This window comes from Salvelinus namaycush, chromosome 1, assembly GCF_016432855.1.
Source record: "Salvelinus namaycush isolate Seneca chromosome 1, SaNama_1.0, whole genome shotgun sequence".
NCBI classification, from domain to species: domain Eukaryota; kingdom Metazoa; phylum Chordata; class Actinopteri; order Salmoniformes; family Salmonidae; genus Salvelinus; species Salvelinus namaycush.
Window position 1 is genome coordinate 68,590,956 of NC_052307.1, and position 16,259 is coordinate 68,607,214.

Here is a 16,259-nt window from a genome sequence, read left to right on the forward strand (position 1 = left end):
AGAATCAAGATGGGGTCTGATTCAGTAGTTATGATACGTTGACAGGAGCAGCATGCAAAATGAGGATGATGTTTCCTGATGATAAAAATTGATATAGCCTTCTCACTCTTTCAAGGGAGTATTTTAAGAAAGTGTGAATAGACAACTATTGACATGCAAACAGAGCAATATAGTTGATTTTATTTTTTTTCTTCGATATCAGTAATGCACATCCCAGCTCTACAGAAGTTAAAATATTATTTGCATGTCTATTGTGTCACTAGCTGAGCTGGCACTTGCAGTACTACTGTGTGCACAAACGCTGTCTCTGAATATGTCTTCCAGTGAAGAGGCTCAAGTACACCCCTTGAGATGCACCATGTCGTTTTCCAGGAAAGTCTCTCTTAAAGTAGGGTACACTGCTCTGACTCCTGATGGATCCTCAGCCCATCATGCACTCTGCCCATCATGCACTCTGCCCATCATTCATTCTGCTCCATATGTTCCAACAGGCTCCACACTCTCCAACGGTGAGGTGAATCTGCACAGCTCTGTGAAGAGGAAGCTTGGAGAGGACAAAGGCTACGTGTTCCACAAGCGGCTGAGGTACAACGTGCGGCAGAACGAGACCAACTGTCGATTCCGTGACATTGTTGTCAGGAAGGAGGAGGGCTTCACGCACGTGCTGCTCTCCAGCCAGACGTCTGACAACAACGCACTAACACCAGAGGTAGGGGATACGATACACACACACAACAACAACAACGCACTAACACCAGAGGTAGGGGATACGATACACACACACACACACAACAACAACAACGCACTAACACCAGAGGTAGGGGATACGATACACACACACAACAACAACAACGCACTAACACCAGAGGTAGGGGATACGATACACACACACACACACAACAACAACAACGCACTAACACCAGAGGTAGGGGATACGATACACACACACAACAACAACGCACTAACACCAGAGGTAGGGGATACGATACACACACACAACAACAACGCACTAACACCAGAGGTAGGGGATACGATACACACACACAACAACAACAACAACAACGCACTAACACCAGAGGTAGGGGATACGATACACACACACAACAACAACAACGCACTAACACCAGAGGTAGGGGATACGATACACACAACAACAACAACGCACTAACACCAGAGGTAGGGGATACGATACACACACACAACAACAACAACAACGCACTAACACCAGAGGTAGGGGATACGATACACACACACAACAACAACGCACTAACACCAGAGGTAGGGGATACGATACACACACACAACAACAACGCACTAACACCAGAGGTAGGGGATACGATACACACAACAACAACAACGCACTAACACCAGAGGTAGGGGATACGATACACACACAACAACAACAACAACGCACTAACACCAGAGGTAGGGGATACGATACACACACACACAACAACAACAACGCACTAACACCAGAGGTAGGGGATACGATACACACACACAACAACAACGCACTAACACCAGAGGTAGGGGATACGATACACACACACAACAACAACGCACTAACACCAGAGGTAGGGGATACGATACACACACAACAACAACAACAACGCACTAACACCAGAGGTAGGGGATACGATACACACACACATAACAACAACAACAACAACGCACTAACACCAGAGGTAGGGGATACGATACACACACAACAACAACAACAACGCACTAACACCAGAGGTAGGGGATACGATACACACACACACAACAACAACAACGCACTAACACCAGAGGTAGGGGATACGATACACACACACACAACAACAACGCACTAACACCAGAGGTAGGGGATACGATACACACACACAACAACAACAACAACGCACTAACACCAGAGGTAGGGGATACGATACACACACACAACAACAACAACGCACTAACACCAGAGGTAGGGGATACGATACACACACACAACAACAACGCACTAACACCAGAGGTAGGGGATACGATACACACACAACAACAACGCACTAACACCAGAGGTAGGGGATACGATACACACACACATAACAACAACAACAACAACGCACTAACACCAGAGGTAGGGGATACGATACACACACACATAACAACAACAACAACAACGCACTAACACCAGAGGTAGGGGATACGATACACACACACATAACAACAACAACAACAACGCACTAACACCAGAGGTAGGGGATACGATACACACACACAACAACAACAACGCACTAACACCAGAGGTAGGGGATACGATACACACACACATAACAACAACAACAACAACGCACTAACACCAGAGGTAGGGGATACGATACACACACACACAACAACAACAACGCACTAACACCAGAGGTAGGGGATACGATACACACACAACAACAACAACAACAACGCACTAACACCAGAGGTAGGGGATACGATACACACAACAACAACAACAACAACGCACTAACACCAGAGGTAGGGGATACGATACACACACACACACAACAACAACAACGCACTAACACCAGAGGTAGGGGATACGATACACACACACAACAACAACAACGCACTAACACCAGAGGTAGGGGATACGATACACACACACAACAACAACAACAACGCACTAACACCAGAGGTAGGGGATACGATACACACACACAACAACAACGCACTAACACCAGAGGTAGGGGATACGATACACACACACAACAACAACAACGCACTAACACCAGAGGTAGGGGATACGATACACACACAACAACAACAACAACGCACTAACACCAGAGGTAGGGGATACGATACACACACAACAACAACAACAACAACGCACTAACACCAGAGGTAGGGGATACGATACACACACACAACAACAACAACGCACTAACACCAGAGGTAGGGGATACGATACACACACACAACAACAACAACGCACTAACACCAGAGGTAGGGGATACGATACACACACACAACAACAACAACGCACTAACACCAGAGGTAGGGGATACGATACACACACACACACACACAACAACAACGCACTAACACCAGAGGTAGGGGATACGATACACACACACACACACAACAACAACGCACTAACACCAGAGGTAGGGGATACGATACACACACACACACAACAACAACAACAACGCACTAACACCAGAGGTAGGGGATACGATACACACACACACACAACAACAACAACAACGCACTAACACCAGAGGTAGGGGATACGATACACACACACACACAACAACAACAACAACGCACTAACACCAGAGGTAGGGGATACGATACACACACACACACACACAACAACAACGCACTAACACCAGAGGTAGGGGATACGATACACACACACACAACAACAACGCACTAACACCAGAGGTAGGGGATACGATACACACACACAACAACAACGCACTAACACCAGAGGTAGGGGATACGATACACACACACAACAACAACAACAACGCACTAACACCAGAGGTAGGGGATACGATACACACACACAACAACAACGCACTAACACCAGAGGTAGGGGATACGATACACACACACAACAACAACAACAACGCACTAACACCAGAGGTAGGGGATACGATACACACACACAACAACAACAACGCACTAACACCAGAGGTAGGGGATACGATACACACACACACACAACAACAACGCACTAACACCAGAGGTAGGGGATACGATACACACACACACACACAACAACAACGCACTAACACCAGAGGTAGGGGATACGATACACACACACACACAACAACAACGCACTAACACCAGAGGTAGGGGATACGATACACACACACACACAACAACAACGCACTAACACCAGAGGTAGGGGATACGATACACACACACACACAACAACAACGCACTAACACCAGAGGTAGGGGATACGATACACACACACACACACAACAACAACGCACTAACACCAGAGGTAGGGGATACGATACACACAACAACAACAACAACGCACTAACACCAGAGGTAGGGGATACGATACACACACACACAACAACAACAACGCACTAACACCAGAGGTAGGGGATACGATACACACACACAACAACAACAACGCACTAACACCAGAGGTAGGGGATACGATACACACACACAACAACAACGCACTAACACCAGAGGTAGGGGATACGATACACACACACACACACACAACAACAACAACGCACTAACACCAGAGGTAGGGGATACGATACACACACACAACAACAACAACGCACTAACACCAGAGGTAGGGGATACGATACACACACACAACAACAACGCACTAACACCAGAGGTAGGGGATACGATACACACACACAACAACAACAACGCACTAACACCAGAGGTAGGGGATACGATACACACACACAACAACAACGCACTAACACCAGAGGTAGGGGATACGATACACACACACACACAACAACAACAACGCACTAACACCAGAGGTAGGGGATACGATACACACACACACACAACAACAACGCACTAACACCAGAGGTAGGGGATACGATACACACACACAACAACAACAACGCACTAACACCAGAGGTAGGGGATACGATACACACACACAACAACAACGCACTAACACCAGAGGTAGGGGATACGATACACACACACACACAACAACAACAACGCACTAACACCAGAGGTAGGGGATACGATACACACACACACAACAACAACGCACTAACACCAGAGGTAGGGGATACGATACACACACACAACAACAACAACAACAACGCACTAACACCAGAGGTAGGGGATACGATACACACACATAACAACAACAACGCACTAACACCAGAGGTAGGGGATACGATACACACACACAACAACAACAACAACAACGCACTAACACCAGAGGTAGGGGATACGATACACACACACACACAACAACAACAACAACGCACTAACACCAGAGGTAGGGGATACGATACACACACACAACAACAACGCACTAACACCAGAGGTAGGGGATACGATACACACACACACACAACAACAACAACGCACTAACACCAGAGGTAGGGGATACGATACACACACACACACACAACAACAACGCACTAACACCAGAGGTAGGGGATACGATACACACACACACACAACAACAACGCACTAACACCAGAGGTAGGGGATACAATACACACACACAACAACAACAACAACAACAACGCACTAACACCAGAGGTAGGGGATACGATACACACACACACACACACACACAACAACAACGCACTAACACCAGAGGTAGGGGATACGATACACACACACACACACAACAACAACGCACTAACACCAGAGGTAGGGGATACGATACACACACACAACAACAACAACGCACTAACACCAGAGGTAGGGGATACGATACACACACACACAACAACAACGCACTAACACCAGAGGTAGGGGATACGATACACACACACACACACAACAACAACAACGCACTAACACCAGAGGTAGGGGATACGATACACACACACAACAACAACGCACTAACACCAGAGGTAGGGGATACGATACACACACACAACAACAACGCACTAACACCAGAGGTAGGGGATACGATACACACACACAACAACAACGCACTAACACCAGAGGTAGGGGATACGATACACACACACACACAACAACAACGCACTAACACCAGAGGTAGGGGATATGATACACACACACACAACAACAACAACGCACTAACACCAGAGGTAGGGGATATGATACACACACACACAACAACAACAACAACAACGCACTAACACCAGAGGTAGGGGATACGATACACACACACAACAAAAACAACAACAACGCACTAACACCAGAGGTAGGGGATACGATACACACACACACAACAACAACGCACTAACACCAGAGGTAGGGGATACGATACACACACAACAACAACAACGCACTAACACCAGAGGTAGGGGATACGATACACACACATAACAACAACAACGCACTAACACCAGAGGTAGGGGATACGATACACACACACACACAACAACAACAACGCACTAACACCAGAGGTAGGGGATACGATACACACACACACAACAACAACAACGCACTAACACCAGAGGTAGGGGATACGATACACACACACACACAACAACAACAACGCACTAACACCAGAGGTAGGGGATACGATACACACACACACACAACAACAACAACAACGCACTAACACCAGAGGTAGGGGATACGATACACACACACAACAACAACAACGCACTAACACCAGAGGTAGGGGATACGATACACACACACACACAACAACAACAACGCACTAACACCAGAGGTAGGGGATACGATACACACACACACAACAACAACAACGCACTAACACCAGAGGTAGGGGATACGATACACACACACAACAACAACAACAACGCACTAACACCAGAGGTAGGGGATACGATACACACACACACAACAACAACGCACTAACACCAGAGGTAGGGGATACGATACACACACACAACAACAACAACAACAACGCACTAACACCAGAGGTAGGGGATACGATACACACACACACAACAACAACGCACTAACACCAGAGGTAGGGGATACGATACACACACACAACAACAACAACGCACTAACACCAGAGGTAGGGGATACGATACACACACACACAACAACAACAACGCACTAACACCAGAGGTAGGGGATACGATACACACACACACAACAACAACAACGCACTAACACCAGAGGTAGGGGATACGATACACACACACACACACAACAACAACGCACTAACACCAGAGGTAGGGGATACGATACACACACACAACAACAACAACAACAACGCACTAACACCAGAGGTAGGGGATACGATACACACACACACAACAACAACGCACTAACACCAGAGGTAGGGGATACGATACACACACACAACAACAACAACAACGCACTAACACCAGAGGTAGGGGATACGATACACACACAACAACAACAACGCACTAACACCAGAGGTAGGGGATACGATACACACACAACAACAACAACGCACTAACACCAGAGGTAGGGGATACGATACACACACATAACAACAACAACGCACTAACACCAGAGGTAGGGGATACGATACACACACACAACAACAACAACAACAACGCACTAACACCAGAGGTAGGGGATACGATACACACACAACAACAACAACGCACTAACACCAGAGGTAGGGGATACGATACACACACAACAACAACAACGCACTAACACCAGAGGTAGGGGATACGATACACACACACACACACAACAACAACAACGCACTAACACCAGAGGTAGGGGATACGATACACACACACACACAACAACAACAACGCACTAACACCAGAGGTAGGGGATACGATACACACACAACAACAACAACGCACTAACACCAGAGGTAGGGGATACGATACACACACACACAACAACAACAACGCACTAACACCAGAGGTAGGGGATACGATACACACACACACACACACACACAACAACGCACTAACACCAGAGGTAGGGGATACGATACACACACAACAACAACAACGCACTAACACCAGAGGTAGGGGATACGATACACACACACAACAACAACAACAACAACAACGCACTAACACCAGAGGTAGGGGATACGATACACACACACAACAACAACAACAACAACAACGCACTAACACCAGAGGTAGGGGATACGATACACACACACAACAACAACAACAACAACGCACTAACACCAGAGGTAGGGGATACGATACACACACACACACAGCAACAACGCACTAACACCAGAGGTAGGGGATACGATACACACACAACAACAACAACGCACTAACACCAGAGGTAGGGGATACGATACACACACACACAACAACAACAACGCACTAACACCAGAGGTAGGGGATACGATACACACACAACAACAACAACGCACTAACACCAGAGGTAGGGGATACGATACACACACAACAACAACAACGCACTAACACCAGAGGTAGGGGATACGATACACACACAACAACAACAACGCACTAACACCAGAGGTAGGGGATACGATACACACACAACAACAACAACGCACTAACACCAGAGGTAGGGGATACGATACACACACAACAACAACAACGCACTAACACCAGAGGTAGGGGATACGATACACACACAACAACAACAACGCACTAACACCAGAGGTAGGGGATACGATACACACACAACAACAACAACGCACTAACACCAGAGGTAGGGGATACGATACACACACACACACAACAACAACGCACTAACACCAGAGGTAGGGGATACGATACACACACACACACAACAACAACAACGCACTAACACCAGAGGTAGGGGATACGATACACACACACACACACAACAACAACAACGCACTAACACCAGAGGTAGGGGATACGATACACACACACACAACAACGCACTAACACCAGAGGTAGGGGATACGATACACACACACAACAACAACAACAACGCACTAACACCAGAGGTAGGGGATACGATACACACACACAACAACAACAACGCACTAACACCAGAGGTAGGGGATACGATACACACACACACAACAACAACGCACTAACACCAGAGGTAGGGGATACGATACACACACAACAACAACAACGCACTAACACCAGAGGTAGGGGATACGATACACACACACAACAACAACAACGCACTAACACCAGAGGTAGGGGATACGATACACACACACACAACAACAACGCACTAACACCAGAGGTAGGGGATACGATACACACACAACAACAACAACGCACTAACACCAGAGGTAGGGGATACGATACACACACACAACAACAACAACGCACTAACACCAGAGGTAGGGGATACGATACACACACACAACAACAACAACAACAACGCACTAACACCAGAGGTAGGGATACGATACACACACACAACAACAACAACAACAACGCACTAACACCAGAGGTAGGGGATACGATACACACACACAACAACAACAACAACAACAACGCACTAACACCAGAGGTAGGGGATACGATACACACACAACAACAACAACAACAACGCACTAACACCAGAGGTAGGGGATATGATACACACACACAACAACAACAACAACAACGCACTAACACCAGAGGTAGGGGATACGATACACACACACACACAACAACAACAACAACGCACTAACACCAGAGGTAGGGGATACGATACACACACAACAACAACAACAACAACGCACTAACACCAGAGGTAGGGGATATGATACACACACACAACAACAACAACAACAACGCACTAACACCAGAGGTAGGGGATACGATACACACACACACACAACAACAACAACAACGCACTAACACCAGGGGCCTGTTGCACAAAACTAGGATAAGGGATTAAGCCAGGATATCTTGGTGATCCTGGCTCAATTGATCCGTAATCCGGTTGCACTAAAGATGGATAGGGGGCAGGAGGATATGTTATGGTATAAATTACCATGGAGATTTATTCTGTGGAGCTAGCCTGCTCCAGACCAGGCTAAATTCCAGGATCTATTTAATCTCATCCCTAATGTCAGTCAGCAGTCACCACAAATGGAAACCAATAGTTATTTCACTGCTCACTATACATTGTTATCACATATAACTAGACCCACTGTCATTATTTAAACGTTTGTGATCATTAATTTCAATGATTTTGGATAAAAAATGATTTTTAGATGATGTTGCTATCATTAGATAATTTACAGTTTCCCATAGACTATAAGGCTATATATAAAATGATAGAATATTAGGGCCACAGAGGGGAAAAAAACACAAGTCATAATATTGTAACCAGTTGTTTTAAAGGAGGACAGTTGTTAATGACAGATGTGGGGCATTTCGTGAAATTGTACTTCAGTATGGTTTCATAAACAAAGACATGCTGATGTGCCAGACTATTAAGTATCACATTGTCATAAGTATCAAAACTGTAAAAACAATATGTAGCTTTTCTGCAGAAAGAACCAGCCTCATAAATTTATGACTTTATCCTTTTTCTTCAGTGTGGCCCTAGTACTCTGTCATATAAACAAATACACATTCCATATGAATATAAAAACACAATGTGTAACATTATGTTCCTTTATTGAATAAGGACAAAACAAAGCAGGTAAACCATCAGCTCCTTTCGAAACTGAAGTCACAGTGACTCTACAAGATGGAAAGCACAGAATCCAAGCATATTATACAAAATGATACATACACATTCAAAGGTCTGTATATAACACACCCTGCATGTCTGCACACTAAAATAAATGCAGGACAAATCCATACACATCAACTGAACAGACAAATGAATGGATGCAGTAGCCTCCCTGCAGCCTTGTATTACACACAGTATACCGCACAAACATAAGAGGCCAAATTCGTAAAAAAACGAACCCAAAAAAACCCAAATTCCTCTGCCACCGCAGGACATATTTAACCAAAATTGAAAGCACACATACTAACTAAAATAATTCAACACATATTGGTCCCTCAGCAGCCGACCACTGTCGTCATCAGGGAAGATTGCCGGATTGTCCCAGTCCATGGCTGGTGGCACTCTGGGGGCCCTCTCCTTCCTCAGGCAGGCCACATTGTGGAGGACAGCACAAGCCACAGTAATATCACATGCCCTAACAGGGCTGACCCTTAATTTGTGAAGGCAGTGAAAGCGTGCCTTCAGGAGGCCAAAGGTCATTTCAACTCTGGCCCTGGTCCTGGCATGGGCATGGTTGTAGGCCTGCTGTGCTTCCTGGGGGGTCTGTGAAAGGTGTCAGGAGAAAAGGCTGGCAGCCATACCCCCTGTCTCCCAGCAACACACCAGAGAATTCACCTGTCAACACAAAATCTCATCATTACTACCTCATAAACACAGTGATATTCTTGACACAGCCATGATGGTTATAAATAGGGGTTGTGTGGCTTACCTTGTGATAGGCACTGATAGATTTCAGAGGCCCGAAAGATTCTGGAGTCATGGACTGAGCCAGGCCATTTTGCCACAACATTGCTGATCACACAGTCAGCATTGCAGACCATCTGAAATCATAAGATGAGGAATATTACACCAATCAATGCACATCACATTTCCTATTCACAAAATCGGCCTCATGGGCACCTGAGGGGGCTTTTATCCTTATGTGTGTGCAGTCCACTGCACCAATGACATTGGGGAAACCTGTCACACAAAGTAATGAGTATCCTACTATGTGTTAACAGTTGTCCTGTAATTTGTAGATCCTCTTACCTGCAATCCTATAGAACTCCTCTTTGATGTCACAGAGTCTTCTGTGGCCAGGGAAGGAGATGAAGACATCTGCTAATGCTTTGATAGCCAGACACACACTCCTTATTGTGCGGCAAATTGTGGCCTTGTTCAGCTGTTCTGCATCCCCCACTGAGTACAGGAAGGCTCCACTAGCAAAAAAGCGCAAGGCCACACAAACCATTTGCTCCACACTCAGTGCATGGCTCCGTGCAGTGCGGTGCTTAATCCTGGGACCCAGTAGTCTGCATAGATACCTGATGCCATCTGCAGAAGACCATCTATATGAAAGATACAGGTTATCAGGGAAGGCCAGTGGGTCCAACCGGTCCCTGAAGACCCTTTCTCGCCTGAAGGCTCTCCTCAGCACAAGTGCTTCTTCATCCACCACATCTCGCACGAATGGGCATGCCATTGTCAGAGCAGAAAGGAACACACAATTTTGGGCCTTCATATAGGCTAGTGGCCACACCTGGTGCTGGGGGGGTGGGCAAAAGAGGGCGATGCCTTATAACGATGACTTGGTTGTACTGATTGCTGGGAAAATAAAAAAAACCTTAGAAAGATGCCACCGTCCTGTGTGCTCACAATAAGAGCTCATGTCATGGCTCACATGACTTTACGAGAATATACCTAATTTTTATTTTGAGCTGTGTCATCTTCTTGGAGCTGGGGGAGGAAAGAAAAATAATGATTAATACATTTGTGTTACAGTTAGCATACAGTGTACATTGAAGGCATATCTCACCTCCCTCTCAAGTTTTTTTATTTCAAGGTCCAGTTTCCTAATTGTCCTCTTTTTTATTTCGGACTCCAGTGCAAGATTTTCCATCTTTTTCTTCTTGTACTGAATGTCTATGTCTGCCAGTTCTATTTGGCGCCGGAGGTGGTTGCCATACAACTTTCTGATAGCTTGTGAGCTCTGTGAACACAATACAATTAGCGCAGCTGGAATTTGGCAGGATGTGGTGTCCTTTTATTAATACGCACTATGTTGCCAGGCTGGTTTTCCCACTGTAAAGCATCTGGGTCCTGTAAAAGAAATTAGATTTTTTGATTTTGATGAGGACTCCTCACCATTGTAGAGTAAATAGTACTTTCACAGTCTTAACATGATACCTCATGCCTTCTGGAATCCAGAGAGATGGTCTCCTCCTCATCATCGTCTCCATCATGTGCTGTTGCTGCTGCACTGGGGCCTTCACCCTATCACATTTAATCGGATTCATATTGAAGCTAGTAGACAAGACATGCCAGGCCTACAGTATGCCTTTGATGGAGTACTCACTGGATCAGCATCGTCTGGTGCTTGTGCTGGTGGCTCTAACAGGAACACAGTGCTGCCAGACACTGCAAGGCAATAGGTAAACCAAAGTCAGACAGTCCAAATTGATTCAATATGAATGTGGTTGTATCCCATGTAGAGATGGAAGGACATACCTTGAATGAAGCGGGTGGCATCTTGGGAGGAACCTATGCTCGTCTCTTTCCCCCCAGGGATCCCCTCTAAGACGGGCCTGCCTTTATTTAGCTCCAAGGCCATGTCCTCTGCTGGGGTAAGGTCAGCCTTTGGTGACCCACCACCCGTGCCTTGTCTGTGGGTATTCTTTTTCACTGCTAAAACAGTACAGACAATGTGTGAGCAGGCACCTTCTGGGTACAATATATGCTTGTGCTTTGTTAAATATTAGTCAGGGACCATACCATTCTGCAGAATGTTCTTGTATTTGATTTTGACCTGCTGCCATGTCCGTTTTGGCCCGTTCATGTTTAATCTACACACACACACACACACACACACACACACACACACATTTAATGGAGTCACACTGCAAAAAATTACTTGGTATTTTTGTCTTGTTTTCAGTAAAAATATCAAAAAATGTATCATAGCTTTATACAGTGTGATGGAGTTACTTTACACAATTTCACTCATATCTGCAGTGCATTTCAATTAAAAATTTAACCGTTTCATAATTACAGTACAACTGCATTTTTGGAGATGTGAATTAAATATTTGAATTGTAATTGTGATGTTTCAGCGGAGCGGTGAGTGTGTAATTGTGCACTACTTACGCATTCAGGCGGTCTGCAATACTTTGCCACGCTTTTTCTCTTTGCTTTATCACTGTGGCGGTGTTGCCTTTCTTCTTAATTATATCTTTTACCTCCTCGTATGCCTCCATGAGGATTTGTGCTTCCGACGGGGAAAAGTACGCGGCTCTAGTTGCCATGGTAAATCAGTTAATCTGTGATCTGTGGCGGGGTCTATTTGAGTGAGCCGTGAGCGCGCACCTATCCAGGATTGGTTTCACCTGGCTTAATGAATCCGTGTCTGCTCATCCTGGCTTGGTCTTTGTGCAACCAATTAAGCCTGGACGCACATGTTTTGGCTTCATTGAGCTCAGCTGAGTCATTTATCCCGGATGTCTTAATTCTACTTTTGTGCAACAGGCCCCTCAGGTAGGGGATACGATACACACACACATAACAACAACAACAACAACGCACTAACACCAGAGGTAGGGGATACGATACACACACACACACAACAACAATGCACTAACACCAGAGGTAGGGGATACGATACACACACACACAACAACAACAACGCACTAACACCAGAGGTAGGGGATACGATACACACACATAACAACAACAACAACGCACTAACACCAGAGGTAGGGGATACGATACACACACACACAACAACAACAACGCACTAACACCAGAGGTAGGGGATACGATACACACACAACAACAACAACAACGCACTAACACCAGAGGTAGGGGATACGATACACACACACACACAACAACAACAACAACGCACTAACACCAGAGGTAGGGGATACGATACACACACAACAACAACAACAACGCACTAACACCAGAGGTAGGGGATACGATACACACACAACAACAACGCACTAACACCAGAGGTAGGGGATACGATACACACACACACAACAACAACGCACTAACACCAGAGGTAGGGGATACGATACACACACACACACAACAACAACAACGCACTAACACCAGAGGTAGGGGATACGATACACACACACACACAACAACAACAACAACGCACTAACACCAGAGGTAGGGGATACGATACACACACACACACAACAACAACAACAACGCACTAACACCAGAGGTAGGGGATACGATACACACACACACACACAACAACGCACTAACACCAGAGGTAGGGGATACGATACACACACACACACACAACAACGCACTAACACCAGAGGTAGGGGATACGATACACACACACACAACAACAACAACGCACTAACACCAGAGGTAGGGGATACGATACACACACACACAACAACAACGCACTAACACCAGAGGTAGGGGATACGATACACACACACACACACACAACAACGCACTAACACCAGAGGTAGGGGATACGATACACACACACACACACAACAACGCACTAACACCAGAGGTAGGGGATACGATACACACACACACACACACAAACAACAACAACAACGCACTAACACCAGAGGTAGGGGATACGATACACACACAACAACAACAACGCACTAACACCAGAGGTAGGGGATACGATACACACACACACAACAACAACGCACTAACACCAGAGGTAGGGGATACGATACACACACAACAACAACAACAACAACGCACTAACACCAGAGGTAGGGGATACGATACACACACAACAACAACAACAACGCACTAACACCAGAGGTAGGGGATACGATACACACACACAACAACAACAACGCACTAACACCAGAGGTAGGGGATACGATACACACACACAACAACAACAACAACAACGCACTAACACCAGAGGTAGGGGATACGATACACACACAACAACAACAACAACGCACTAACACCAGAGGTAGGGGATACGATACACACACAACAACAACAACAACGACGCACTAACACCAGAGGTAGGGGATACGATACACACACACAACAACAACGCACTAACACCAGAGGTAGGGGATACGATACACACACACAACAACAACAACAACAACGCACTAACACCAGAGGTAGGGGATACGATACACACACAACAACAACAACAACGCACTAACACCAGAGGTAGGGGATACGATACACACACAACAACAACAACAACGACGCACTAACACCAGAGGTAGGGGATACGATACACACACACAACAACAACGCACTAACACCAGAGGTAGGGGATACGATACACACACAACAACAACAACAACAACGCACTAACACCAGAGGTAGGGGATATGATACACACAACAACAACAACAACGCACTAACACCAGAGGTAGGGGATACGATACACACACAACAACAACAACAACGCACTAACACCAGAGGTAGGGGATACGATACACACACACACAACAACAACGCACTAACACCAGAGGTAGGCGATACGATACACACACACACACAACAACAACGCACTAACACCAGAGGTAGGGGATACGATACACACACACACACAACAACAACGCACTAACACCAGAGGTAGGGGATACGATACACACAACAACAACAACAACGCACTAACACCAGAGGTAGGGGATACGATACACACACAACAACAACAACAACGCACTAACACCAGAGGTAGGGGATACGATACACACACACAACAACAACAACGCACTAACACCAGAGGTAGGGGATACGATACACACACACAACAACAACAACAACAACAACGCACTAACACCAGAGGTAGGGGATACGATACACACACAACAACAACAACAACAACAACGCACTAACACCAGAGGTAGGGGATACGATACACACACACAACAACAACAACGCACTAACACCAGAGGTAGGGGATACGATACACACACACAACAACAACAACAACAACGCACTAACACCAGAGGTAGGGGATACGATACACACAC

At 45.8% G+C, this 16,259-nt stretch overlaps 1 protein-coding gene across 1 annotated transcript in view; it reads left to right on the top strand.

Moving 5' to 3' along the window:
• Window positions 1–16,259, top strand: part of LOC120047902 (chromodomain Y-like protein 2) — a 61,091-nt gene that overhangs the window by 14,553 nt on the left and 30,279 nt on the right. Inside the window, exon 3 of the mRNA XM_038993497.1 lies at window positions 492–709. Coding sequence (XP_038849425.1) covers window positions 492–709 — 218 coding nt within the window. The remainder of the gene's footprint in view (window positions 1–491; window positions 710–16,259) is intronic.